The sequence below is a fragment of the Vicugna pacos genome, chromosome 30, assembly GCF_048564905.1.
Source record: "Vicugna pacos chromosome 30, VicPac4, whole genome shotgun sequence".
In the NCBI taxonomy this organism is placed as follows: domain Eukaryota; kingdom Metazoa; phylum Chordata; class Mammalia; order Artiodactyla; family Camelidae; genus Vicugna; species Vicugna pacos.
The window spans coordinates 1,772,212-1,797,484 of NC_133016.1; the positions used below are offsets into that span (position 1 = coordinate 1,772,212).

At 45.3% G+C, this 25,273-nt stretch overlaps 1 protein-coding gene across 8 annotated transcripts in view; it reads right to left on the reverse strand.

The window, feature by feature from the left end:
• Positions 1–25,273, reverse strand: part of ZNF236 (zinc finger protein 236) — an 89,537-nt gene that overhangs the window by 30,656 nt on the left and 33,608 nt on the right. For 7 of the 8 annotated variants that reach the window (XM_072952386.1, XM_072952387.1, XM_015247015.3 and 4 more), the window contains 11 exons: positions 24,870–25,098; positions 17,280–17,552; positions 16,589–16,792; positions 10,890–11,031; positions 10,030–10,290; positions 7,368–7,618; positions 6,622–6,723; positions 5,982–6,133; positions 4,560–4,663; positions 1,229–1,380; positions 271–483 (listed from right to left, as the gene is read on the reverse strand). In XM_072952386.1, coding sequence (XP_072808487.1) covers positions 271–483; positions 1,229–1,380; positions 4,560–4,663; positions 5,982–6,133; positions 6,622–6,723; positions 7,368–7,618; positions 10,030–10,290; positions 10,890–11,031; positions 16,589–16,792; positions 17,280–17,552; positions 24,870–25,098 — 2,083 coding nt within the window. The remainder of the gene's footprint in view (positions 1–270; positions 484–1,228; positions 1,381–4,559; positions 4,664–5,981; positions 6,134–6,621; positions 6,724–7,367; positions 7,619–10,029; positions 10,291–10,889; positions 11,032–16,588; positions 16,793–17,279; positions 17,553–24,869; positions 25,099–25,273) is intronic. The other variant, XM_072952388.1, reaches the window with a different exon arrangement.

Sequence of the window (25,273 nt, forward strand, 5' to 3'; positions counted from 1 at the left end):
TCAGGTGCTTACTAGCCAATGGGAAGGATGCGTACTTAGACTTAGAAACTATGTGCATCTGCTGATTAGCTAACACTCTCCAAACTACAGAGCTCTAGAAATAGTACCTGGACACCCATGGACGTCTCCTCTCTGAGTCTTTCTTTCAAAAAGCACGTATCGCTTTCATAAGCAGAAAATGAAATTAACTCATTTTAAAGGTGATCTGCATATTAATTAATCACTAAGCGAGCCTCTAGCCAGTAAGCTTGACCCCACAAAGGGACACACCTGCTCCTTCACCCTCTCCGGACGCTGAGCCCGCAGAGGGGGCCGCCTGGTGCCTCTTCATGTGCTTCTTGCAGTGCACCGTGGTCCGGAAGCCCTGCTCGCAGAACGGGCACTTGTACGGCTTCATGCTCGTGTGCGTCGCCATGTGCCGGGTGAGGCTGCCGTTGGTGGTGAAGGAAGCACTGCAGACGCTGCAGCTGAAGGCCTTCACGCCTGGACAGAGAGACGAGGAGAGAAGGCACTCGTTACCCCAAAGTGTAAGTAACCAAAGCAAACAGAAGTGCGCTCAACACGCCACCGATTAAAGGCCATCTGTTCACTGTGATCTCCTATGTTTAGGAATCGAGGGTCTTTCAAGAAGCGTTACTTTAAGAAGATGGAAGCCATGTCGTGAGGACGTTCCCAATGAAGCAGACAGACAGGAAGTGCTGGCAAGGATATGAAACTGGAGCCCTCACACTACTGGTGGACAAGAAAACGGTAAAATCAAAGGTTTAAACAGAATTATCATAGGACCAAGCCAGCCCACTCCTAAATGGAGCTGTGAAGACATACGTCCACAAAAATGTACATGCAAACATTCAAGATTACTCCTCATTGCCAAAAAATGAAACTCTGATGTCCAACAACCAATCAGCAGATGAACAGAATGTGGCCTGTCCACACAGTGGAATATTATTCGGTTATAAAAATGAATGAAGGACACGTGCTGTAACACCGGTGAGCCTGGAACACGTGCTGGGTGAGAGAAGCTGGTGACAGAAGGTCAAAGGTGATTCGGTCCCATTACAGCAAATGTGCAGAACAGGCAAAGCCACAGAGACAGAAGACACACCAGTGCTCGTCTGGGGCGGGGGAACTGGGGGGGATGAGCAGCTCCTTCTGGGTGTGATGGAAATGTTCTAGAACGAGACAGTGGTGATGGCTGCACCACACCCAGTGCAAGGCAGATACTGACCTGTGTGTGTCTTCTCGTGGGACTTGAGGACCCCAGAGGAGACGCAGCCACGTCCACAGAGCTTGCACTTGTACGGCTTCTCCCCAGTGTGTGAGCGGACGTGCTGCTTCAAGTGGCTGGACTTCTTAAAGCCTTTGTGGCAATAGTCACACCTAGAACACAACAAAGCACGTTAGTTCACAGCATGATTACAAATGTGACACTTGAGAATGGAAGAAAAGCAAATACTCTTCACCAACAACCAATAAACAATCAGGTATAAGCGTCACAGAAACTAAGTATGTCCTCAACACTTAATACTTACAGAATGCTAGCAATAGTCACACATTAGACCAAATTCTGCTCGGAGTGTCTGTACTCTTAAACATATTGTATTATTTCAAACTTAGTAAAATCTATGGCAGTCCTCCAGCAGAAACAGTATCTGATTAATCGGAAACTACTCCTTTTACAGACAGTATGTCCACTGCGTGCTGTTTTCTTTTCTAAGTCGTAAGACATCGTGAACCTTTACACACTGCAGGCTCAGAATCACTTGGAGTCTAGACGCTTGGAAATGTCAGTTCATTTACTCTTTCATTGATAAAATACTTTACGAAACAGATGTTACTAGAACCCTTTTGAATAATACATAAATAATACAGTGTTGTTTTCCTCTCAGTTGTTATAGATTATACTAATATTACTTTAAGGATGAAATAATTTTAAAACTTCTATTCATGTATTATTAAAAGCTAAAAAAAAAAGATTTAGAAAGCTTATTTCAACTTATTTCCCTATTTTTTCCATTTCCAAGTTTTAATCTGTGGTGGGAAGTCTGTGAAATTCTAAACCATCACCTCCGAAGGCGGGACGCGCGCGCGCACACAGCTAAGCCTCTGCGGACGCCGGAGCTGAACTGAAGACTGACTCTCGTAAACCCCCTGGGAGCGTCGCCCCGGGGACGAGTCTGGTTTAGTGAGGTCACCCAGTGACAGCAGAAAAGCAAGCAAACGGTCACCAACCAGTTCTAGAGAAACAATTCTGCAGACGAAGTCGGGGTTGATTCTAGTCTGTGTGTCAGCAGAAGAAAATACCCGTTTCCGGAGCTGAGCACCCTAACCGATCTGATGTTTGCTGAGAAAGGTTTCCTAATAAGATATCTGAACTTGTCAAAACGGTCTCATCTACTCATTAAAGCTGGCCACGGGCCACAGAGAAACAGCCGCCCCAGAGGGCAGCGTGAGAACCAGACCTGCACGCCCAGCCCCGCTCCCCGGCCATGGGGCCTCTCCCACGGCTGCACCCGGCTCATCCAGCGCAGCTCCAGGAGGAGACGTGGGCAGTGCAGCTGCTCACGGAAACAGCTCATCTGAAGGGCGCCCTGCCCAGGGTTCACAACTCCCGGGAGCTCTGCTGCTCTCCACTCTGTCACACTTACAATAAAACTCAGAGGACCCGGTTCCATGCTTCCTCACGTCCTGGGCGGGGATCCCTGCTCTCCCTCATCTGAGCTGATGAAAGACACCCCCCCCCCCGTATCTGCACACACACTGCCCACACACGTCCCCCTGGCCAGAGAGCCCAGGGCGCAACCTCTCAGCCCCTCCTTTGCTCACAGACATCGCCCCTGCGGCTTTAACATGCAGACTAAAAACTCCCAGGTGCGCATGTCCACCCTGGCCTCTCCCTTAATTCCAATCTGGTTTAAGGAACTGCCTACATGACATTCCTTCTCGAATACTCAATCCTAATGATTCAAAACCAAGCCTCAGTCTTGACACCAACACCTGCCCTCCCCCAGGATCTCCCTTTCCAGGAGCAGTAATTTCATCTTCCAGTGGCTCAGGTCACAGTCCTAGAAGTCAGCCCTAACACTTCTTCTCTCACATCTGCTCCTGTCACCACCCAGCAGGCCGAGCTCACCTCCACCCACTCCCCCAGGGCCTCCCCGCCCGCTGTCACTTTCTCCACCACCACAACACTGACCTACGGGGGGGCCACCAGTTATTCTGCCCTATTATCTCTTCCCACTGGAACATCAGCTCCATGAGGACTGAGGTTCTCGTCTCTTCTGCTCAATGATACAGCCCTGGTGCTCTGCACACGGCAAGTTCTTCACAAACACTGAACGAACAAATGAGTGAATGAATGGATGGTGAACGAGTGAATGGCTGAGTGAATGGTGAATGACTGAGTGGATGGTGACTGAATGAATGAATGGTGATTGAGTGAGTGACTGGCGTCTGAGTAGCCAGAAATCTAAAAGTGCCCAAGCAGATGTCACAAAGGAATCACACACACAAAAATCAGACTAATCTCACTTAGAAGTACTGATGCCAAATCCAAACTTAAGCATCAGCGGACACCTGCTGAGTAAATGGAAGTGTGAGACATCAGGGGTCAGAGAGGCACTAAGGCTGGCTACGCGCACTCGCTCAGAGTCCACGAGTCGCAGGTAAGAGCCAGCGCTCCAGCAGTTCTGAAGCTGCAAACGGATGAAGGCCTCAGGGCGGCCCGCTTCTGAAGACACAGAATCTAACACGTAAACCCAGGCATAAGGTATGAAACACAAATCCTGTGAAAATGGAACCTGGCCTCTCAAAGTTTCCTGCTTAACAATATTAACAAGACTTATTCATTTTCAAAACTCATCACTACGACCACTCATCTGAGTTAAGGTAGATCACCATTTCTTAAGAGTAACTAATGAGACACGTTTTTTGTTGAATGGCTCTGGAAAAAATCATCAGAGTTTATAAAGTATTTGAAGTAAACAATAAAACCAGTAAAATATTATCAAGCCAAGACTACCCCTATAAAGACAATATTCATTTTCCCCTTTTTATTGCGTATGTACCCATATTTAATTTTAAAGAAACCCACATAAACGCCTGCGTCCTCGTATGAGCTGGGCGGGGCCTCTGCTCTTCTCCCGGCACCCAGACCGCACACGGCACCTGGGGGTGCTCAGTACACACGCCTGGGGGAGAGGGTGGGTGAGGAACCAGCAAGTGAGCTCGTTTAAACCCTGTCTTCGTGATCATACAGGCTGTGCTACAAAGCACACAAAGAGCCTTGGACAAAAGGCACAATGTTAAGTTACTTCTGAAAACAAGGTAACGACGGCCCAGTGGTGACAGGACGCTGCTGTGAGAAGGGTAAACGTGCAGGTGGCTGCATCCAAACCTGGGCCGTGTTGCTTGCTAGCCGTACAAATTTCCACAAGTTAGTCTCCTTCGTCTCAGACACTTCCTTTACAAAGTGGGGCGACAACGGACCCTGCGACACAGAGCTCCTGAGCGGGAGTGCAGGGGCCCGCATTCAGCGCCCTGTGCCTGCGGACATGTACCTGTAGGAGCGCCGGCTCTGCTCTTCGCTCTCCTCCAGGAACTGGGGGCGTGGGGTCTGCAGGTCCAGCTCTTCCTGTGATGACTCTTGAATCAAACGAGTTGTCTAAAATTCAGTAGAAGTATAAGGCAGACTACTTGAGTATCTATGAATAAATACAAAACAACTAACAACTAAGGATAAAAAAACGCATAAATGCAGATTTAAAAGGGAGAAACCCCAAGTGGTTCACTGTAATCATTTGGGCTAGGTTAATAATAAAAATCATTTATACCAATTTTATTGAAGAAGTACATATTTTTATATTTATCTTCTAATAACTTGCTTTAATACAAAGTTTACTCGAGCACGAGACTGATCTTTCTGTACTTTTTATGTCTCTTAAGAGAACACTCTTTCATCTGCTCTGAAAGTGAATAAAAGGTCCTACTTGCTTAAAATGTTTAGTCTCCTCGTTCATCACACAGTCACGGGAGAGCAAGAGAGCAGACCCTGCCCCTTCCTGCACAGGAGCTGCAGCCCAGGCAGCCAGCGCCGGGAAGCGAGCGGAGACCTGCTCAGTGACTTACGACCCTGCAGGAAACAGCATGCTCCGTGGACAGAGGACAGGCTGACCTTCGGGACGTGCGGAGCCAGCACGGGACAGGCCCTAGCAGTGGAGAACACACTCGTGTGCACTCATCCCCGACCTCCAGGACCCATGCGGACGACCCCGCCGTGCCCCGAGTGAGCAGGGTGCTGTGTGACGCAGAGGCCCCACAGTAGGGGAGGCTGGACCTCCACCACCCACAGGCAGCATCCGCTGTCAATTACAGCTTCTGAGCAGGGAGAAGAGGCTCCGAGATTGTCACTGCAGGGTCCAGGTCCACCACTTGGGAAAGCTACCAGTAGTGGCTTTTAGGGAAAGAAAACAACTGACTGGCCAATCATTTTCATCACTAATGAAAGATTTTCAAAAATGGCAAGATCAAAACAAAAACAAAAACTTAAGTGCCTCCAACTTGACTGGGAGAGAAAAATTTTAAATGATGCAGTTAAATATTTATTTTTAGTATGTCTACACTCATATTTTCATTCTAACATATTTCTTTTAATATTACACCAATTTAAATGTTTAGGTTTTGTCACTAAAGTAACATAATACCCTGCAGATGTCACTGAAGTCAGTCACACCCTACTGACTTTCCTGACTTCTAGCCAAAAAGGTAAAGCCACATCATGGGAATGAAATCTTAAAAGTTACATGGAAATGTTTTAAGGGAAAAGAAAGCCTTTTATGCTAAACAGTTAAATTTTCACAGGTGACGCAGTAACCTTTAAAGCTGAGGAGGTTAACATGCCCTCTTCAGCACGTAAACTTTAAACAACTGCAGTGAAGAATAAAACACAATGTGCTAAATAATGACAATTCAGTGATACTCACTACGTTCATCGTGTCAGAGCTGGGGACCTGAAGTAAGTTCTGCTGGTGGAAACTCGTGGAGAGGGCCTGAGACTCCAGCGTGCTGGAATCCTGCAGCTGCTGGACAGGTGGGAACGCAGTCTGCTGATTATATGTATCGGTCACTGTAAAACCTGAAATAAATTAGAAAATATGAGTTATGCCAAAAAAAAATCCCCAAAAAGCTGGTTTCATAAATAAAGATATTTAAAGGAACAGTTCTCCTTCCTGAATTAGAATCAGGATTAGTCTTTGTCAGCAGGCTCTAAAATCATCTGCTTGCAGGCAGGAGGCTGCACTCAGCTCAGGTCCTTCAGTGCAAGTTACAGACCAGCCAGAAATACCGTCACCCCTAAGTCCCAACTTCTACTCAGTGACAGTTTCTTGGCTGGAAACCACGTGTAGAATGGTTGCGAAAGTTGCTTTCTGCAAAATCTGAACAGACTAAAAAACAGCGAGTGTGCACACACACATACACGCAGGTAAAATTCACGCAGAAAGTTACTTGGTTTTTGAAACCATAAATTTCAGGACGGCATTAAAAGAACAAGGTTTTTTGTCCAGTTAAACCAGACCCAAACACAGCTCACTGAAAAATCCACATGTACGGCCCCGCACTGACCCTGTGACAAGCCCGCCGGCTGGAAGGATGGCTGAGGGGGCGCCTGCTCGTCAAACTGCTCCACGTGCCCCTGCAGGGGGCCCTGAGGGGCCACAAACCCATCTGAAGACAAGAACACAAGGAGGGGGGATTCACAAACCTGGGAGTTATCTCAAACCTACCATCTGTCCAGAAGGACACTTCACTGAGTCTTTATAAATCAGCCCCTTACTGTGAAGAGACAGTAGGAGGATAGGTTATATACGTATAAAATGCAGTTAAGGCATTATCTTTGTACTTCCAGAGCATCACTTCAGTTTACCCTTTCAAACTTAAGCATTCTTCTATGACATGATACCCCAATGCAATTTCCTTCAACAAGGATTTAAAACCTTTCTGGATGTGCGCTGTTCCAGGCAACACAGAGGCTAGGAAGTGCAGAGTCCTGCTCTTGGACCAGATACAAACACAAGTGGTCCACGGGCTCACCTGCCCCAGGATCGACTCCGAGTGCCCTGAGCAGGATACGCACGGTGGCGCGGACGTCCACTCAGTGCAAACCAAGGGCATTTTCAGTGCATTAAGGTGTGAAAACGGGTTATAAAACGTACACACTGGGAAGCCCTACTGCCACAATTCGAGCTGTGCACCCAACTCTCGCACGCACAGCACAAACTGTGATGTAAAAAGCCAAGGTGAGAGGACAACGTGGACTGGAGTATGGCGGGCTGCAAACTTTTAAAAGCTGAAACTCCTGAAACACTCACCTTCATCCGCCTCCAAGGGCTGGCCTGTCATCTGCTGGCCGAGCCCCGCCTCCTCCACCACGACGTGGGGCGGCTCCAGGTCCAGCAGGGCGGCGGGCGCGGCTGCCACGGCCCCGGCGCTCTGCTGCAGCGCGGAGCCCTCGATCTCCACCTGCATCTGGGTGGGGACAGGCGTGCCCTGCTGGTCCAAGGGGCCGTCATCCACCGCGGAGGCTTCCTGGTGCTGCTGCAGCTGCTGGGCGAGCTCATACCTTCAAAGAGTCAACAGCGGTCTGTGACACACCTGCACCGGCTGCAACAACGGCTTTTATGTTAAACTGCCGCACTCTGACGTCGGTGGCAGTCCAGTTGAAAACTAAGTATTAATAGTTCTGAAAGAAAAACCACGCTCCCTTGTCTGCAAATCCCCCGTCTGTCACTGATGATAGGGACCTGAAGGCAACAAGGACTTTCTTCAAGTTTAAAAACATAAAAAAGATGCCACCTGTTTCACAGCAGAACTCTCCCAGCTCAAACTCTGCACTGAGCCAGAGCGCTCAGAAGAGAGGCACGCCACAGGGCCTCGCCTTCACGGACGCCTCCAGTGCTACAACGGCGTGGGGGCCGGGGCTGTCCTGCGGCTGCCGGGGCCACGCACGCCTCCTCGGACCACCGGTCACCGCGCCGCCTCAGGGCACGGAGCACGGGACGTGGGGCTGCACTGACTTCCTGCAAGACCGTTGTTCATGTCGACGTTACTTGTATCTACACGAAATCCACCCAGCATATCTTCCCAAGGTCAACAATTTCTCTATCAAAGAGAAAGATGGACAATGAACTCAGTGAGGCTGTCCAATAATATCTAACCTATGAAGGGGCCAATCCGCATTCTAAGGTGCCGTGGATTCCAGAATCGTCTGAATCTGCCAACTCAGAACTCCCCTCCTAGTCCCAACCACAATCTTTCCTCTTCATTTCTGGTATCAAAAATGGTCAATTCTTGACTACTTTTACCAAGGAAGGGGGAACAAAAATGTACTAAAAAGTATGGAAGAAAACACGCCCTGTGACACCATTACCACTGGGTGGCTGCACAGCGGTGGCACGGGTCCACGTGGGTCCCCCTCTGTGGTCACTGTGGGAGCTTTGTTTCCTGTTTGTTTGCTTGGGTGTTTCCATAGCTTTTACTCTAGTAACTTTTTATACCGTCTTTACTGCAAGTGTGTACGGTATCTGAGGAATCCCCAAGACTTACAAACAAAGGGCTGAGACACCAGAGCCACTCTCTGCTTGCAGGCAGCTTCCAAGGACACACAGTCTATAAGATAAACACCCGGCCCTGCAGTGGCACTGTCACCTCAAAGTCATACTCCTGGAGTAACTGTAGCGTATGTCCCTCAGCGTAACCCCTGACGAGCAGTGGCCAAGGCAACACTCAACGGACAGAGGTGACCCAGCTGAAAACAGCTGACCCTGTGCCCAGAAATCACTCCCCTCGCTCTTGGGCCCATCATCAAGGCCCTAACCTGTCCTCCCGCCACCACTAGGTGCACGGTCAAGGCCACTTCCTGACAGACAAAGACACTGCTCACTACGCGCTAGGCGGGCTGTGCCCACGCCCCACCTCTCTGAGCTGGGTACCCCTCCTGGGCGTCCTGCCCCAGAGGGCGGGAACACAGCACCCCGAACATCCATGCACTCACGAATCCCCAGTTCCTGAACACATGTGAAGCACGGAATTTACTCCATAAAATGCACTGAAGTGTAGTAACTGGATACATAACCGGCCGGAGGCCCCTGACACCACACCATCATGTTCCCTAGATGGTCTCAAGAAGCAGTTAAACTCCTTGGCTATGTCGTCAACTGTGCCAAAATCAAGGATACCGCTTCTGCCCAGCGTGCCGAGGCAAACCAGAGCCGTGTCCCTCACAGCTTCCTTACTCTAACCGCTGGAGTTCTGTTCCGGACGTCATGCCCAGACAGAGACATCCAGGGTAAAACGCTGCCTGTCAGTAAGCGCTCTGGGGCAGAAGGCTAACACTCCTTTACGGCAAGCCTAGCGTCTCACTTCACTAGGACGCGGCCCCTTGCCCAGGCTTCCCATCACAGCCCAGGACTCTGGCTTCACAGACGCACCCACTGTCGAGGTGGGACACAGTCAGAAGTGCGTCTCTGCAACGGCTCGGTGGGTCAGCTCCAGCGAGACGGGGCAGCCCTCTGACCAAGCAGAACGTGTGAGCTTTAGTGAGGAATCTGTGCCACAGCTGAAACCCACGTACTTTTCAGGTTAGCGACACAGAGCAATTGCCACCCAAGTCACAATGATGACGCGCCCAGAAGCCACGGCTTGACCGGGATTTCCTTTCTTGGAATCTCCACCGCCTCATTATAGCAGCCATTGTCTGTCTAGCGTTCCATCTAGTACTGATGGTCAGTTTTAAGAGAGTTTACAAAGCATTTAGCCCAATACAGACTACCTCAACATCACAGTAAAAGTTAAAACGTTCATGCTTTAGTCTGTGGTTCTCCATAAATCCTTAAACACTGATTTAGAAGCTTCTTTGTCCAAACACATCAAGCTAGAAGAATACAGGAAACAAAGACAAGCACTTCCTCAAGCCACTCTCGGCCGGCACCGGGGGCCAGGAAGACAGTCGGCCGGGCCGCCTGGCCCACGCACCTGTGGGTCTTCATGTGCTTCTTGCAGTTGAGCGCGGTCTTGAAGGTCTTCTGGCAGTAGGGGCACATGTAGGGCCGCAGGTCGCTGTGGATGCCCATGTGCCGCCGCAGGCTGCCGCCCGTGCTGAACGCGCCGTTGCACACCAGACACTTGAACGACTTGAGGCCGCTGTGAGTGCGGACGTGCGCCTTGAGCACGCCGGCAGAAACAAAGCCTCTTCCACACTGGGAACACTTAAAGGGCTTCTCACCTGTGTGTGACCTGAACGGAACGACAGCTGTGAGGAGTGAGCGAGCGGCTCGCGCGTCGCCCTCTCTCCCCTGACCGCCACTTCTCTGAGCTAAGCAGCCAAGACCCGCTCTCCGTTCTACCAGCGGGACCCCCGGGACTCGGCGCCCAGGCAACCTCGCTACGCCCCAAGCTCGTGCACAACCGACAGAGCCGGACCCCGCCGCCCTCCACGCTCTGCGCTCCTCGCGGCATCCGTCCCTCCTGATGGGGCTTCTACTTCCTCTTCCCTGCTTCTCACACCAAGCGTTACCCTAAACTCTGAGGGTACACCTGCAGAGCTGTCAGGATAATCCCAAAGACACAAACCAAATACGTCTTTGATGTCCTGGCAACTGCAAATACTGAAATACAGTAAGAGTGTAAATAAAATTCAGTGGTAATCTGGGTAAAACATTTTAGTCAAGACACGAAAGAATGAAAATAGCAATTACCAATAAGTACCTTGGGGTCAAAAGTGACATTTTAAATACCAAAAGCTAACACTACTATTTGTATTATTTCTACAAGTTGCCAGATCATAAATCACTGTAATTACACTCAATTCCATCTCTGAATCTATGTCACCTTACCTGATGTGCTGTTTAAGATGGCAAGACTTTTTATATGCACGATGACAGTAAAAGCACTTGTACGGTCTATCTGCTTCATTTACAAAATTGTTATTAAAATAACTTTGAAAAAACTGGTTTCTTGGAATGGGCTGGATAAGACCTATAAACCAAAAGAAAACCAGGAATAAGTCACTGTCAATACTACTAAGAAAGTCAAATGTCAAAAGGCATCTGCTTTACGCACAAGATAAAAATCCTGAGGAATTAAGAGTACGGATTCCAATGTTGCAACTAAATGCATTTTACTATGTTAGAAACTGGCTATTTAAAGAATACCTAGCAGGAAATACTTACAAAGTTAACTTAAGGTAGATTTTTTTTCCAACTTACGGAAAATCTCTACTGTCACAGTTACTTCTCCTGGTTCTAGAGCCAATTTTTAATGGATTTCTGCATTTACTTCCTATATGAGCATTTGCTGGCATGGAATCTAACATAAATATATCAAAATTTAGGTTAATCAGGATTTTAAGTCGCTTGTTCAGTATGAAGAGTGGAACCTGAGTGCTGTAACAAACTCAAAACACAAGTGACCCTAACTCCACGTAATATCTGATAAGCTACTTCCTTGTTCATTGTTGAACTTAATGGAACGATTTCTAAGCCAAACACCAACTAAAAATGTGTAGATCTCTCCTCCCACAATCAAAGTGAACTGTACAAATACACAAATGTGAGAAATTAATTTTCTATAATCTACCAGACAAGATACGCATTAAAAAGCAAGACAAGAAAGTGAAATGTTAAGCAAGTAGTTATATAAACGATATAAATTCACAGAAGCAGATAAAATCAATAAAATTCACAATGAATAAACAAAAAAGCCCTCCAACAGCTGTCTGACGTCTGTCTCACAGGGAAAAAGCAAGATATTTTGCAAATAAGAAAATACATTATTGCTTTTGCCATATCCCACACCAAAAAAAATATACACCTTACTGGGTGTCGGGAGGAAATGGGGCTCAAAAGCTTGCCGACTCGTCAGACCTGAAGCCAGTTAATAAAAGCAGGGTTCCCAGGGAGTTTCCCCCCCGGGCTCTGCAATGCAGACACCAAGCTCACTAGACAGCAGGACCACGTGGTTTCATCAGAGTAGCCAGGCCGGGACCTCCTCCGCGCTCGAGGCTGCACCTGACTTAGCACCTCCAGGAAGAGAACTACTGTCCGCACCATCAGCCCCTGGCATCTAGCCTTCGCTGGAGCAGCCCGACTCCAGAACCTCAACCAGAGACTTCAGACCGGCTATCTGCACCAGGCCTCGAAGCTAGGAGCCCTTCCGAGGCCCACAGGTGTCCCGTCTCTCTGTCACCCCCGTGCTGGCGCAGGGCCCCCTCCCGCCCCACTGTTCTCCCAGTTCTTTGCTCCTGTGGCTTCTGGAACCTACATTCCAAGACAAACAAGTTCTCCACCCTAAAAAGGCCCCATAAACAATGTTTAGTTACTCATTTCCCTTCCGTAATGGTAGGTCTCTGGTCGAACGGCTCCCCTCAACGCTCCCGTTCCTGAGGGTCCATTCAAGTCTGAGGAGCCTTGGCCTCCAGTCTCAGCCCATCTTCTGTCTCCCCGTCTGACCTCCCTCCCACCAGACCTGCCTGCCCTCCATGAACCAAACATCTTTAACCCATCTCTTGCCAGTCCACCCTGTGCAACCTGCAAGTCTTCTGGCCTCGTCTCAGTAATTCACAAGATCATAAAGAAAAACAGAACCTGCCCGTTAAACCTCTCAAGAGAAAACCATAATTAACAGTTTAGCATAAACTCTAACAAAACAGCCTGTAATACAAAAACGTAAGTGGGACCCACCATACACATCCTTCTGCAATTACTGTTCACACTTCACATACACATTTAACCTTTCATGGCACCACCCCATCATTCTTGGGATGTTGGCCAGAAAACCCACTGTTCCAATGTACCCAGTTCTCTCAGGACACTTTTGATGGATATTTTGATTGTTTCTAACTGCACACTATCACAACGCTGCCTGAACTATCTAGTAACACAACCACTGCCTTGTGACCCCCCAGGTGTGAGATTACAATCTCTGGGGTGGTACCAGGCACACGTATTTTTAAACAGAGCCCCAGGTGATTCTGAGCCCTTGCAGGGGTCAGAGGGGGGGTCCCACTTTGAGCTATTAAGGAAGTGAAATAGCAGGCTTCTTTTGTCACCTCCAATAATTTTACAAACACAAAGTTCTGTTAAAAAGTTAGGCCAACTGTAAGGTCTCAGTATTTGAAGAAGAAAAAAAGGTGAATTCAACATACATATAAGTCCTAGGGTCTTGTCTCATTATGCCATTTCAATAAACTATTACTCCTCTTACACATACGTATTTTTTTTCTTAAAGAAAACTACTAATCTCAAAGAAAGGCATGAATAAATTTCAGTGAGTTAATACGCCTCAAAAAAAAAATTGGAATGTCCTCAAAGCTTCCTAAATTCTTTCTATACTAAAAGAAAGAGCTTTATCTTGTTATGGTGCTTGGGAAAAATACAACTTAGTCTTACAAGAGCTTTCACATACTGCAAAATAACAAAATGATGATATAGTAAACATAGGTAACACAGAAGATGAATCCGGGGTACTAGGTTAGACAAGCATGTTGAAGACAAAGCAAGATCAATGCACTAATATCAATATGGTTAAAACACGGATATAAACTGGAGGGTCAATCACCACAGCCCTGAGGTTTAAAGTAACAGGTAACCAAAGTGGCTCATTTCCAAGAAAATATATTTCAAACATCTATGCTCCTGCACAAAAATGGAAAAATGGTGATACACACATAGAGTCTATATATGAGAAAAATAGTGATTTTAAAAGAAAACCAGACATGTCATATATACACATGATTTGAAAATCCAGGAGCAGCTGCGGATGACAACACGACAGTCCCCTTGACTCCAGTGCTTCCCCAGTCCAGCACTACGTCATCTGAAGTTCAGTGCTCGAGTAGGAGGGAGAGCACTCAGACGCAGCAGATGGCGTGTCTAGTGAGACACGTCCCTGAAGTGCAGTCGGTCAAGGAGACCACTGCCCGATGCCAGTGGACACAGGACACCCAGAACTCACGGCCCCGCCACCTCTGTGCCCGGGCGCGACAGGAACAGGCATGAGGTGAGCGAGCTTCACCAGCCACACCCCAATGCCGGCGCCAGGGGCCCAGGCTCTACCTCGACTGCAAGTGCTGGCTGGGGGGCCCTCTCAGGGGCCCGGTTTCTGCATCCGCAAAAATGAACAGTGGTGAGTGTGGAGAAGCTCTGGGAAGATTATTTTTAAGTTCCCGTGTGAAGGTTTTAAAAGTTCTATGGCTATATGGGACTCCTCCCTTCAATGACGCTCCCTTCCAGGCAGAGACTGAAGCACCTGGCGTAGCAAGATTCAGCGCCTTCTAACACTTTCCCACATGACAGTCCTGGTGTAAAAGGGAGTGTGTTTTAAGTGACTAGACTGAGCTGGAACTCCTCATCTACCAATTACGTCAGGTAATTGTGACTAATCAATGTAAACCCTCTCTGTCATGCTGTTATCAAGACCTGCCCCCCAAAGATTATTACAGTCACCAGTCCTATGTTTTCTATGTAGACCCCAAAGAGCTCAGAGTCCGAGGGAAGAGACAGACACAAACATAATAACTATGACGGGGAAAAATAAACATTTACAGTGTTTCACATTTTACAATGTGGAGTCAGCTCCATGAATCATCTTTCCCCCATGTGTCTCACTCAGCTTAGAACAAAGGAGAATTCTACCTCCACAAATTTGGTCTAAGATGCAGGCGTCTGTGAAGCCAAAAGTAAAATGTTCCCCATTTTAATCTTGGCAAAAGCTGGGGAATCAAGACTCCAGTCCAACTCAACTAAGGATTTGTAGACTTAATGGCAGGAAATCCATAGGGTATAACCTGACTCACAGTAACCTGAGGAAACTGGTGATTTGAAGGGCCCCTCAAGGTGAAGGTAATTCCAAGTCTACTAAATAAATGTTTCATCTGTCCTGAATTTCAGAGATTCTTTCCCATTTTAGGAATAACACAAATCACTGAGAACCTAGACACTGTGGCAAAGACTGAACACACATTAAGTGAAGCTGGCCTGTTGTTTACTTTTGTGAGCTAGCGGGACCGCACAAGCACATGGAAGAATTCCAACCTACCATGGGGCTGTGACCAGCTTGTACATCCTAAACAATGATACCCTCAGAACTACAGTTCCTGGGAAGCTCAGGGGAACTTACACATAAAATCACTGGAGACTGGTATTTGGGGGAGGATGAACTTAAATTTGCATCTTTTGGGGGTTTTCCATTTCTTCTGGAGTCAATGCTGGTAAGTACATTATTCTAGAAAAAATTCATTTCATCTAATCTTCAAATTTGTTAGTAGGAAACTGTCGAGTTGCCACAATTTTTATTTCATTTGTGTCTGTGCCTACAGCTTGTTTTCCTCCCTAACATTATGGATGTTTCCTCAGCCTTTACCAGACATGGCAGGTTATCTATCTAAATGTTCACTTTAAAACACTGAAATTATGTTCACTAGAACTGTCTTCTAAAATTTTTATACTTAGTAATTCCTTGTTGCTACTTTCTTTTCACTTTTCTAGCTTGTTGAGTGATATATTTTATTTATTTTCACTATTTTTTAGGAAGAAATACTTCTTCAAAGTCTTAATTTTTCTGATGATAGTTTTCATCCAATCTGTTCATAAAATGTTCCCATTTATAGTACGTAATTGTAATTTTGAGTCTTCCTTTTCTATATAATGAAATTTTAGACAGCTATTTTCTATTAATTTATATTTTCATAAGCTGATCTAACTGCAGACCCCTTACTATACTTCAGTATTTGAGTATTTCTCCTTTTTTCTGTTTCTGGTTTAGCTATTTTGATGCTACGCTTTCTTGGATACATGAGAAGGTCCATGACTACTGATCACCTTATTAGTGGACTATAATTGACATTTATCTAAAATATCTCTTTATATCATTTAAGCTTCATTTATATTAAATTATAATTTGTTTGCTATTAACTTGTTCACAAATGACATTATGTTGCCTAAGACAATGATGAAATACAGGGAACTGCATAAAGAATTTTCTTGCACAGAATTGAATGAGTTTTCTTTAATTTTGTTCTAGGACCTACAAAAATCATTTTCTGAAGATTCTCATAAGCAGCGTTTTCTTTTTAGTTAGTTAACAAAATCATAATTTACCTCGGCTATAACACTGAGCTTAAAGAGAACTTACAAGCTGGCAGTTTTTGTTTTTAATCCAAAGGTTAAAGCAGCCCGAGCAGGAGCCTGTTACACACCACGCAGGGATTAGGATGTAAACAGTGGCATGCCCCGGGGGCTGCACACACACAGCGCCGTCCATCTCTGACAGCTCCACCGAGACACAGAGTCTTCCTCAGGGAAGGCTTACACACTGATACCTTTGCTCACACACCATTTCTCTTAGCCAAGTACATACTCTGAGCAGAAGTTGACATAGAACTATGATTTCAATTTGACTGTGGAACATACTGGCCCATAAAACAAAGCACTGCTTAACAACAGCTCCATTAACACCACTGACAACGACGAGTTAGCCATTTACACCAGGACATTCACACTCCCTCTGTAAGGCACCAAAGGGAAGAGCCTCTTACCTACGTCTGTTATGAGAATCGGCTCCTGCAAGGGAATGTCGGGGACCGGGACGCTGGCCTTGCCCACGCGAACCTTGGCAGGCTTCCGCTGGTGCCTCATCTTCCTTAACTCCGTGTGCTTAAAGTGGGAAGCAATGTGAGTCTTCCTGTGTCCTGAGGTTCGAAACTTCTTGTCACAGTGAGGACAAGCAAAGGGTCTGACTCCTAATAAAAATAAAAGTACAGTGTGGAGTTATTGGAAGGAACTACATCTCAGTTAATGCCAACATAAACTTCTAGTAATTCAATATTGAACGAACAGTTTCTCATTTCATGCTATATATATATACATATATATACATATACACATATATATAATTTCATGGCTATTATAAATCAGCTATTTTCCTCGGTGTGCACACAGTGCACATTACAGACGCTAAGGCATGTAATAAAGGGTATCTTAAGAGCGAGCCTTTACGATTTTCAGGAGAAGGCCTAAAACGTAAAACGGATGCTCAAAAACAATTAGCAGTCTTAAGCACACTACCAGGTAAGACTGCTCTCTCTCGCAGCATCCGTCACCTGCGAGGGACAACGGTGCCGGCCCCAGGCCTGCTGCGGGAAGGCCGGCAGTCGGCAGGGGAGGGGCCGGGGTCCTCAGCGGGCCAGGTGGGCCCCACGGCGCTACGGGAGGGAGGCCGGCCGGTACCTGTGTGCAGGCGGATGTGCACTTTGAGGCTTCCCGAGGTGGAGAAGCTCTTCATACAGTACTGGCACTTGAACGCCTTGATGCCTGTGTGGGTCTTGATGTGGGCGGTCAGGGTGCTCTTCACGGCAAAGGCTCGGAAGCACTGTGGGCACTTGAAGGGCTTCTCGTGGGTGTGGATGCGGATGTGGCGCACCAGGTCACTGGGCTTGCGGAACTCCTTGGCGCAGTAGGGACACACGTGCCATCGGACGCCGTTCTCCTCACGGATGGAGCCTGGAGAAACGACAACAAAAGCCGTCCAGCCTGGCCCAGAAACAGTCTGATGCCAAATGTCACCACACTTCAGTGTCCTTCTAGGGCAAGACTAACAGCATAAAAGACCTACAAAAAGCTACGCACTTCTTGCCACAACAGAAGATGCATGATCAATTATGGAAAAAGTTAAAATGTCGATAATAATGGAAATTACTGAGGACTGTGATCTAACCTTGCAGAAAATCCTACCAGTCCCACAAATCATAGCCTAAGAGATAGTGCCTCCTAGGTCCGTAACATGATACAAATCAAGAGTCAGCAGTGCAGACTCAGTCTGCCATCAATGCAAGTAAAAGCAGATGTGGTCCAATGACTCCAAAATTAACTCAAAGAACACGAAGAGAAAGAATGAAATTGCAAAAAGTATTGTTTGAGCCTGTTACAGCCAATGAAAAATAACAGCACAAATAAAAAAAATTAGGAGACTGTAAGTTCTTATGCTATAAAAAGGAACTGATAGTTAAAACAAAGAAATAGTATATATGACATGAACAAGCTCATGATCAACTGAAAAAGTTTCTTTGTAACTCTAAATACTATTATTCAACCTTGAATCAGGTTTAAAACTATTCCCATCAGAAGAAAAATCACAACTAGAATTTATGGAAATATAAGTAAAATAATTTCTGAAATTTTTAAAAACAAAATTTGGCAGAATTACTTTTTTAAAAAATTTCAATTAGATTTATTCATCAGAAATTAAATAAGATACCTACAATAAGGTAAAGAATCCACTTGGAATCAAAAAGATTTTGGCCATGTTACTGAAATTCATCAGAAAATGTTAACTCCTATTTAACTATGTCTGTACAGATGTAATTTTATTAGGGAAAAAGAAAAGCTCTTTTTTCCTGTATCATCAGTAAATACAGTACTTTTCCTTATGTGCAAGGGAATCTGTTCCTGAATACAATACTCTGTAAGACTAACCACGGGGAAGGAGGTTAAGTAAAAGAATGGAAAATAACACTTTCCTACAAGGACAAAGAGAGGAACACACACAAACCACGAGGGACACGTGTTTTAAAGTGACAGACGTGTATTCTATGGTGACAGTGCTTTTATTAAGGAAGTCTAAAACTTAAGATTGCTTAAAACTGATAGGTAAAAATTAACTTAGAAATGTGCAATAATTACCTAAAGGTCTTATCATGACAAATCAGAAAAGCAAGAAAGAACAAGATGAGAGAGAACTATAACATCTATTAGCTAAAAATTAAGAACTCATCCTCTCAAATGAGATTTTTTTCTAAGCAAAAACGAAAATACATCTTTAATTATGTAAGATGACATAAAATTGTCACGAGGTTCTAATTATTTCTGGGAATAGACTGGAACAGAGACGCAAACTAGCAGCCCTGACTGCCTGCATATATTTTGCTTGGCCCAGGCTGTGTCAGAAAAAGCAAATTGAACCCAGATTTCTGACCCTTTGACAAACTGAAAGATCTGGAAAACCAGTTCTGTACTCCCACATGGCAATTCTTCCTAGCGCTGGGCAACCCGTTTTTCTCTTCAAACACATTAAAAAAATTAAAAAGAAAAAAGCACATGTTATAATTATCTTCAAGATGAAAAGGCATTTACTGAAATAGAATATCTGGCATTAATTTTTAAAAAACTGCCTAAAAACAGGAGGAGGTGAATAAAACATATCAATACAACAATCAATACAACAATAATGCTCTGCTTGACCTAGCAGAAAAACACTAAAAGCAATCCTTTACAGTCAGGAAAAAGTCCACTACCATACTGCTATTATTTCATCATGTTCAGGAGATACCAGGCGATGAAATCAGATAAAATAAAGAAATTCACAGTATCACCTATAAAGGAAAAGGCAGAATCATTGTTTACATGTGATACGATTATATCCCTAAAAAACTAAAACTTAGAAAGAGGTCCATGTTTTAATACATGCAAATCAACATCCTTCGTATCTACAGACAAAACCAGAAAGCAAGGAGCACAGACGGCATGCCCGGCGTCCTCTCAAAGCCCAAGGAGGAGGAGACGGACCACTGCGATGGGCTGACTTTGCTGGAGGCACGCGGCCTCCGCACGTTTCCCAGGGACTTCAGAGCAAGCCTCCAACATGGCAGATGCATAAGGCTCAGACTTGCCCTCACGTGCAGGGACGCCGGAAACAGTCCTCCCTGAAAGGCACCCACATGTGCTCAGTGTCTTCAACAACAGCATCTGCCTCCTTGCAAGCAGGTCTGGAAATAACTCAGGAGTTCTGGCAAGCGCACCAGCAGCCTGTGCTGAAGCCTTTAAAATGACTGGAAGGTGCTCCTCAGAGAGCAGAGCCGTCAGAACTGGTGCCCACCCCACCATCAGTGAGTCCAGTTAGTAACCCTCAGAGAAGCAATCTTCCTGTGCCGTTCACACTGGTCTTTATTACAAAGACTGCTTTGAGCTGACTGCAGTATACGTGCTGGAATTTTTCTGTAAAATGGGTGTAATTTTCCCTAAATACAGATAAGTGACAGTAAGAGGCAAATGACGCTGGTCTGTGTGAAACTGCTGTTGGAACACAGAGCAGTTATCCTAGAATCTTAAATTTTTTTTTAACTTGAAACTTAAATCAAGTCCTTTACAAAGACCACAGCTGTGGAGAATCACTTTTTTTTAAAATTGCTGAATGTAAGATTTTTGAAAAATTTTATTTTATTTTATGTGTACAGACACAAAGGATGGAGAAAATATAATCATCAGAACTAATTTTCTGTAGATAGCAACTGCATTTCTTTAAGCTGCTTCAACAACGTGTGGTCCACGGAAAAGAATGGTTTCAAAAATTACAAAAGACCCCAACAGAAGAGAAATGTGCACGCAAACAGAAGACATCATATTTTTTGAAGACACTGATTTTCTTAAAACTAAAAACGAAGGTAATCCTGAAGAGGATAAAAGATGAGAGCCATCCTCCGGGCTTCAAGAGTTATATGAAGCCATGGAGACAGCATGGTACTGATGCTGACAGAGACAGAGGGCAGAGGAGGACTGGATGCACACAGAAGTGTCAGCAGACCTGGCACGAGACCTGCACTACGTATCAGAAGGGAGACCTCCTGGTACATGGTGCAGGCCAGTCATCGCACGGGGTGAATGACACTTCAGTCCTGCATCTCTTCATTGAAGTGCAGGTCAAGTTAACGAATTAAATGCAAACGGCAAAACGTTAACACTTCTGTTAGAACACATGGGAAAACTCAACACAGGTAAGTGAGAGGTTTCTTAAGTGAAACACAGAATGCACAAACTGTAAATAAAAAGACTGATCAACATAACTGCACTGGTGAGGTAAGAATTCTATCCACCTCTTCATCAAGATCAAAATGCATCTTATAGAGAGTGGAAAGAAAAGATATTTCTAATATATTTAAAACACATATGAACAACAAAGGAATAAAATCCAGACCATCTAAAGAACACCAACAAATCAATACAAGACAGTCCAACAGAAAAAGGTAGGATCTGTGTGGAGAGATGTAAGTGACTTTTCCAGTCCTTTCTAAGCTTTAAAATTGGGTAACAGATGATAGTTGTAATTTTACTCTCATGACCTGTGCAGCAATTTTTTCTGTATGTATGACTACAACCAAACACACTCCTATCTAAATGCTTGATTTGCATAAAATGTTAGTTAAATATCAACATTTAAATGCTACAAAACTTTTGGATAATTTTTAATATGGAAAAACATCTCAAATGAAATTGCTAAAATGAACCTCAGAGCAGAATGTTCCCCCACCTCACCTGAACCTGACTTAACTTGCTTCACCCATTTCCATTCATTGGTTCTCTTCCTTCCAACTCAGTAAAGCTTTTCCTTTCTCACCGTGGCCCCCTGATTTCTCTTGTCTCCCAACTCAGGGCACTTCCATAACTGACCATCGCTGGACAACAAGACTCGGTAACCTACAAACCGTTTTCTGTTGCTGTGTGTCAACTCTGCAATGACAGACTGCACTGCAAATGCCCAGCAGGTGGCTGGCTCATGAATGCTGGCCCCAACACAGCCTGCTGTGTTGTTAGGAAAGAACGTGTGCACAGTTCAAACCAGAGCACCATCACCAAAAGTTAAAGGTCTCACGTAAATACAATACTCACACTGAATTGTAAATGACAAATAATTCCAAGAAGAATCTAAAGAAAATCTCGTAAATTCTGAATGTCTTAGTTTCAAAGAATTCTACACGAATCAGATAAATCATGGAATTTTCAAACTAAATTCAAGTATGACCAAAATGAGTAAGAATTTTTCAAAGTTTTTCTAAACTGCAATATAAAAAATGTATAAAGTAACACAGAATAACAAGTAATTTATCTGAACCATGAATAGGGAGAAATCATCTTCACTTACAACACAGACCTCCCTAAAAAAAAAGAAAAGCAGGAGTACAAAATAGGTTGGCATCTTGAATTATTCGAAGTAGATATAAATAAAAATCCAAGATGTTCATGCATGTTATTTTAAGAAAAATCACAAAGGTTGCAAAGGTTCTCACCAAGAATCAATTTATACTTAGTTTTTATGTAAATTATGTAAGTCATAGTTTATCAGATCTCCAAGCACTTAGCAGATTACAAGCAACAAAATAAGAAAGCAGAGGAAAGGTTGTTACTAGGAATTGAGAACAGCATGCAGGGGATAAAAATGTATTTTTAAAAAGCAGATGAAGCTAAAGCCCATAGCATCCTCGAGCCGTGCACTCTTACCCGTCACGGGTGTCAGCTCTCGGAGCTCACAAAGCAAGCCCAAGCCCATGGGGAGGAGCCATGCCATCGAGGGCACACTCTGGCCTAAGAAGTAACATCCCTCTGGTCTTCACAAAGGTGTCCTCACAAAATAGTTACACCGTCATCACGCTAAGGGAGTAAGTCGCTGGCTTTCCAAAACACCTCTCACTGTGATTTCTACACAGCCAGTATTTTACCACAATGATAAATTTCAAACTTTATTAAAACGTCACAGTAATTTATGTGTCACAAGTTTCACGATAAATATAAAAGTATTTGTTAAATGTTTTATTCGTACACAAAACACCTCTTAAAATAACAAAGCAAATTCTACTAAAAACATTCACTCTCACAAAACTGAATAAATCAAATACCGATAGCTTTAGACGGTAGAATATGTTCAATTTGGAAATATATTTAAGGTTAATTGTAAACTGTTCAGAAAATGTCATGACTTATGGACGGAATAATTTGCTCATGGTCTTGTTAGTGTATCAAATGGTATTCAACTATCCTCAGAGGGGTATTTTCAGAAATAATCATTACATTAAAAGTATGCTGGTCCCTAAAAAGTTTTAATCAAAAGGAATATCTTTATATAGAAACATGTCCCCAATAATTTTCTCATTACAATATCAGAAAGATGATTAAAACAAAACAAACAGCTGGGGCTGGAGGTACAGCTCAGTGGTTAGAGCACATGCTTGGCACAAGGTCCTGAGTTCAATCCTCAGGACTTCCAATAAAGGGAAAAAGAAAAGCTGGTTCCAATTTGTATAAAGGATCACATTTAATCTAAAATTTACTAGAACTACATAAACTTGTTCAGTACTCTAAGTATCTAACTCATTCAAATATTTCAAAAATTAATGTACGTAATCTTTACAAGCACAACACTCCACATTAAAATAATGCATAATAGGGTTAACTGCAATTCCATTCTGAAATCTCCATCTAATGCTTAGTCAGTACAAAAAAGAAAGCTGTTTCTAACACCTGAAGATATGCAATGACCAGGAATAAAGTCCGGCTCCCTCAGTTTAGGAAGCCACTGCTGCCCAGCATTTTTGGGAAGCCAGGTGCAGCCCTTCGCCTGGAGGAGCATGGCACCACGACAGAGCGTCCTCACAGGTTCAGCGCGGCAGCCCGACGGCAGGCAGCAGAAACTCGCGTGAAAGCTCCCACGTGGGCCGTGGCTTTCCCTCAGTCACCAGGTGCGTGTGAAGGAGACACTCGAGGATGCTCAGCTAACCTGCAACCTACACGCCCCCATTTGGGTACTGGCATTATGTGGAGTGGCCCTCTTCCTCCTCCTTGCCTCCCTAGCTCCCAGGAAGACCCAGGCAATAAACTGCTTGGATTCCATCAGCCTGTTTTTCACTCGGGGAGGACGGGTCAAATCAAGAGAAAAAGGAAAACAGAGCCACAACGTTTTGTGGGCTGAGAAACAAGGAGTTCACAAGCACAAGTTAACAATGAAAAAATGCTTCTCAGAGAAAAGCGTTAACGGAGGTGACAGTGTTTTCCATACTTTGCAGCAAGAAAGCACTTGTTCCCAAGACACCTGGGAGGGGTAGAAAAGTTATATTCGAAAACAAGGTATTTTTATAGAAGCCCTTTTGCCCAGAAGGGAGGAATCTGTTTTACCCAAGTCAGACTCAGCAGCACCTGCCCCATGCACCTGCCGCACCGAGCGCTGCGGGGCGTGGGGGCTGCGGGCTGTGTTCCGGGAGCCCACAGGCAGGAGCCAGGACAATTCTGCCGCTGGCCGAGAGGAGCAGTGTGCCCTGGGTGCTCCCACAGGAGGCTGCAGGGCTGAACTCGGATGACTGCCCGCATTTTGACAGAGAACAGGAGGGGCGGGAAGAAGACATTTATGCTGCAGAAAAGCCTGTGGAAATATGTGGCATTCCCAGAACACGTGACAATGTTCAGAAGATGTCAGGAATCCATCGTCACCGTAACAGAAGCCAGCAGCAGGGGAGGGGAGAGACTGGACGCAGGCTGGGGTAGGATGCGGGGCTCTAAGGCAGAGGGGGGAGCTGGGGGTGACGGGAGCCGCAGGGCTTCAGCAGAGAAGCTGCACCTTAGAGGCCACACGTGGCAGCACTGGGTACGAAGGCGGCAGCTCAGCCATGAGAAGAAGGCCTGGCAGGAAGGCAGGGCCTGACGGCAGGGGAGAGGAGTCAGACCTCGCCAGGACAGGGACAGGTCCAGAGAGGCCCTAGTGGGGGACAAAGGCAGCCCATGGGAAAGAGAGAAGCTAAACAAACTTAATGACAAATAAATGCTATTAGGGAGATACCATCAGAAGCCTCAACAAACATATTACTTTCAGAAGAAAAAGGAGGGCATGTTTCACAAGTATGACTGAACTGTCTGCTGTGCACCAGAAACTGACACAACATTGTAAACTGACTCGACTTCCATTAAAAAAAAAGACTCAATAAAATTTTATACTCAAAAAAAAAACCTAACCTAAATATACACCACCCAAAATGTCTATACCTTAAAGTACGGTAAAATTACCAGGTAGAAATGGTGATTTCTTCTTCAGAATCTTTTTTTCCTTCTTTTCCAACTTCTCTGTGCTTTCCTGCTCTTTTCCTTGCTCTGTGTCCACAGGGTCCGTCGGCTCACATGAAACGTCGGGGGCGGCAGGATTCTGCCCCTGTGCCGCCGAGGTCTTGGCGTGGCTGGGCTCACTAGGAGGCGCTGCAACTGGAATTGAAGACAGCCCACTGTTTTCTAAGGCTTGCTGAGACAGAACAAAACTAGGAGGTTAGGAGACATGACGGCCCAGACCTACCTGCCAAAATCAACCACCAAGACGCCAGAAAGCTCGGCCTGTGGAATCCTAACCCTGCCCCGCTGCAGGGAGAGCCTCCACTCCCACAGGTGAAGCTCCGAACCCCAGGGCTGAAGCGTCCCTT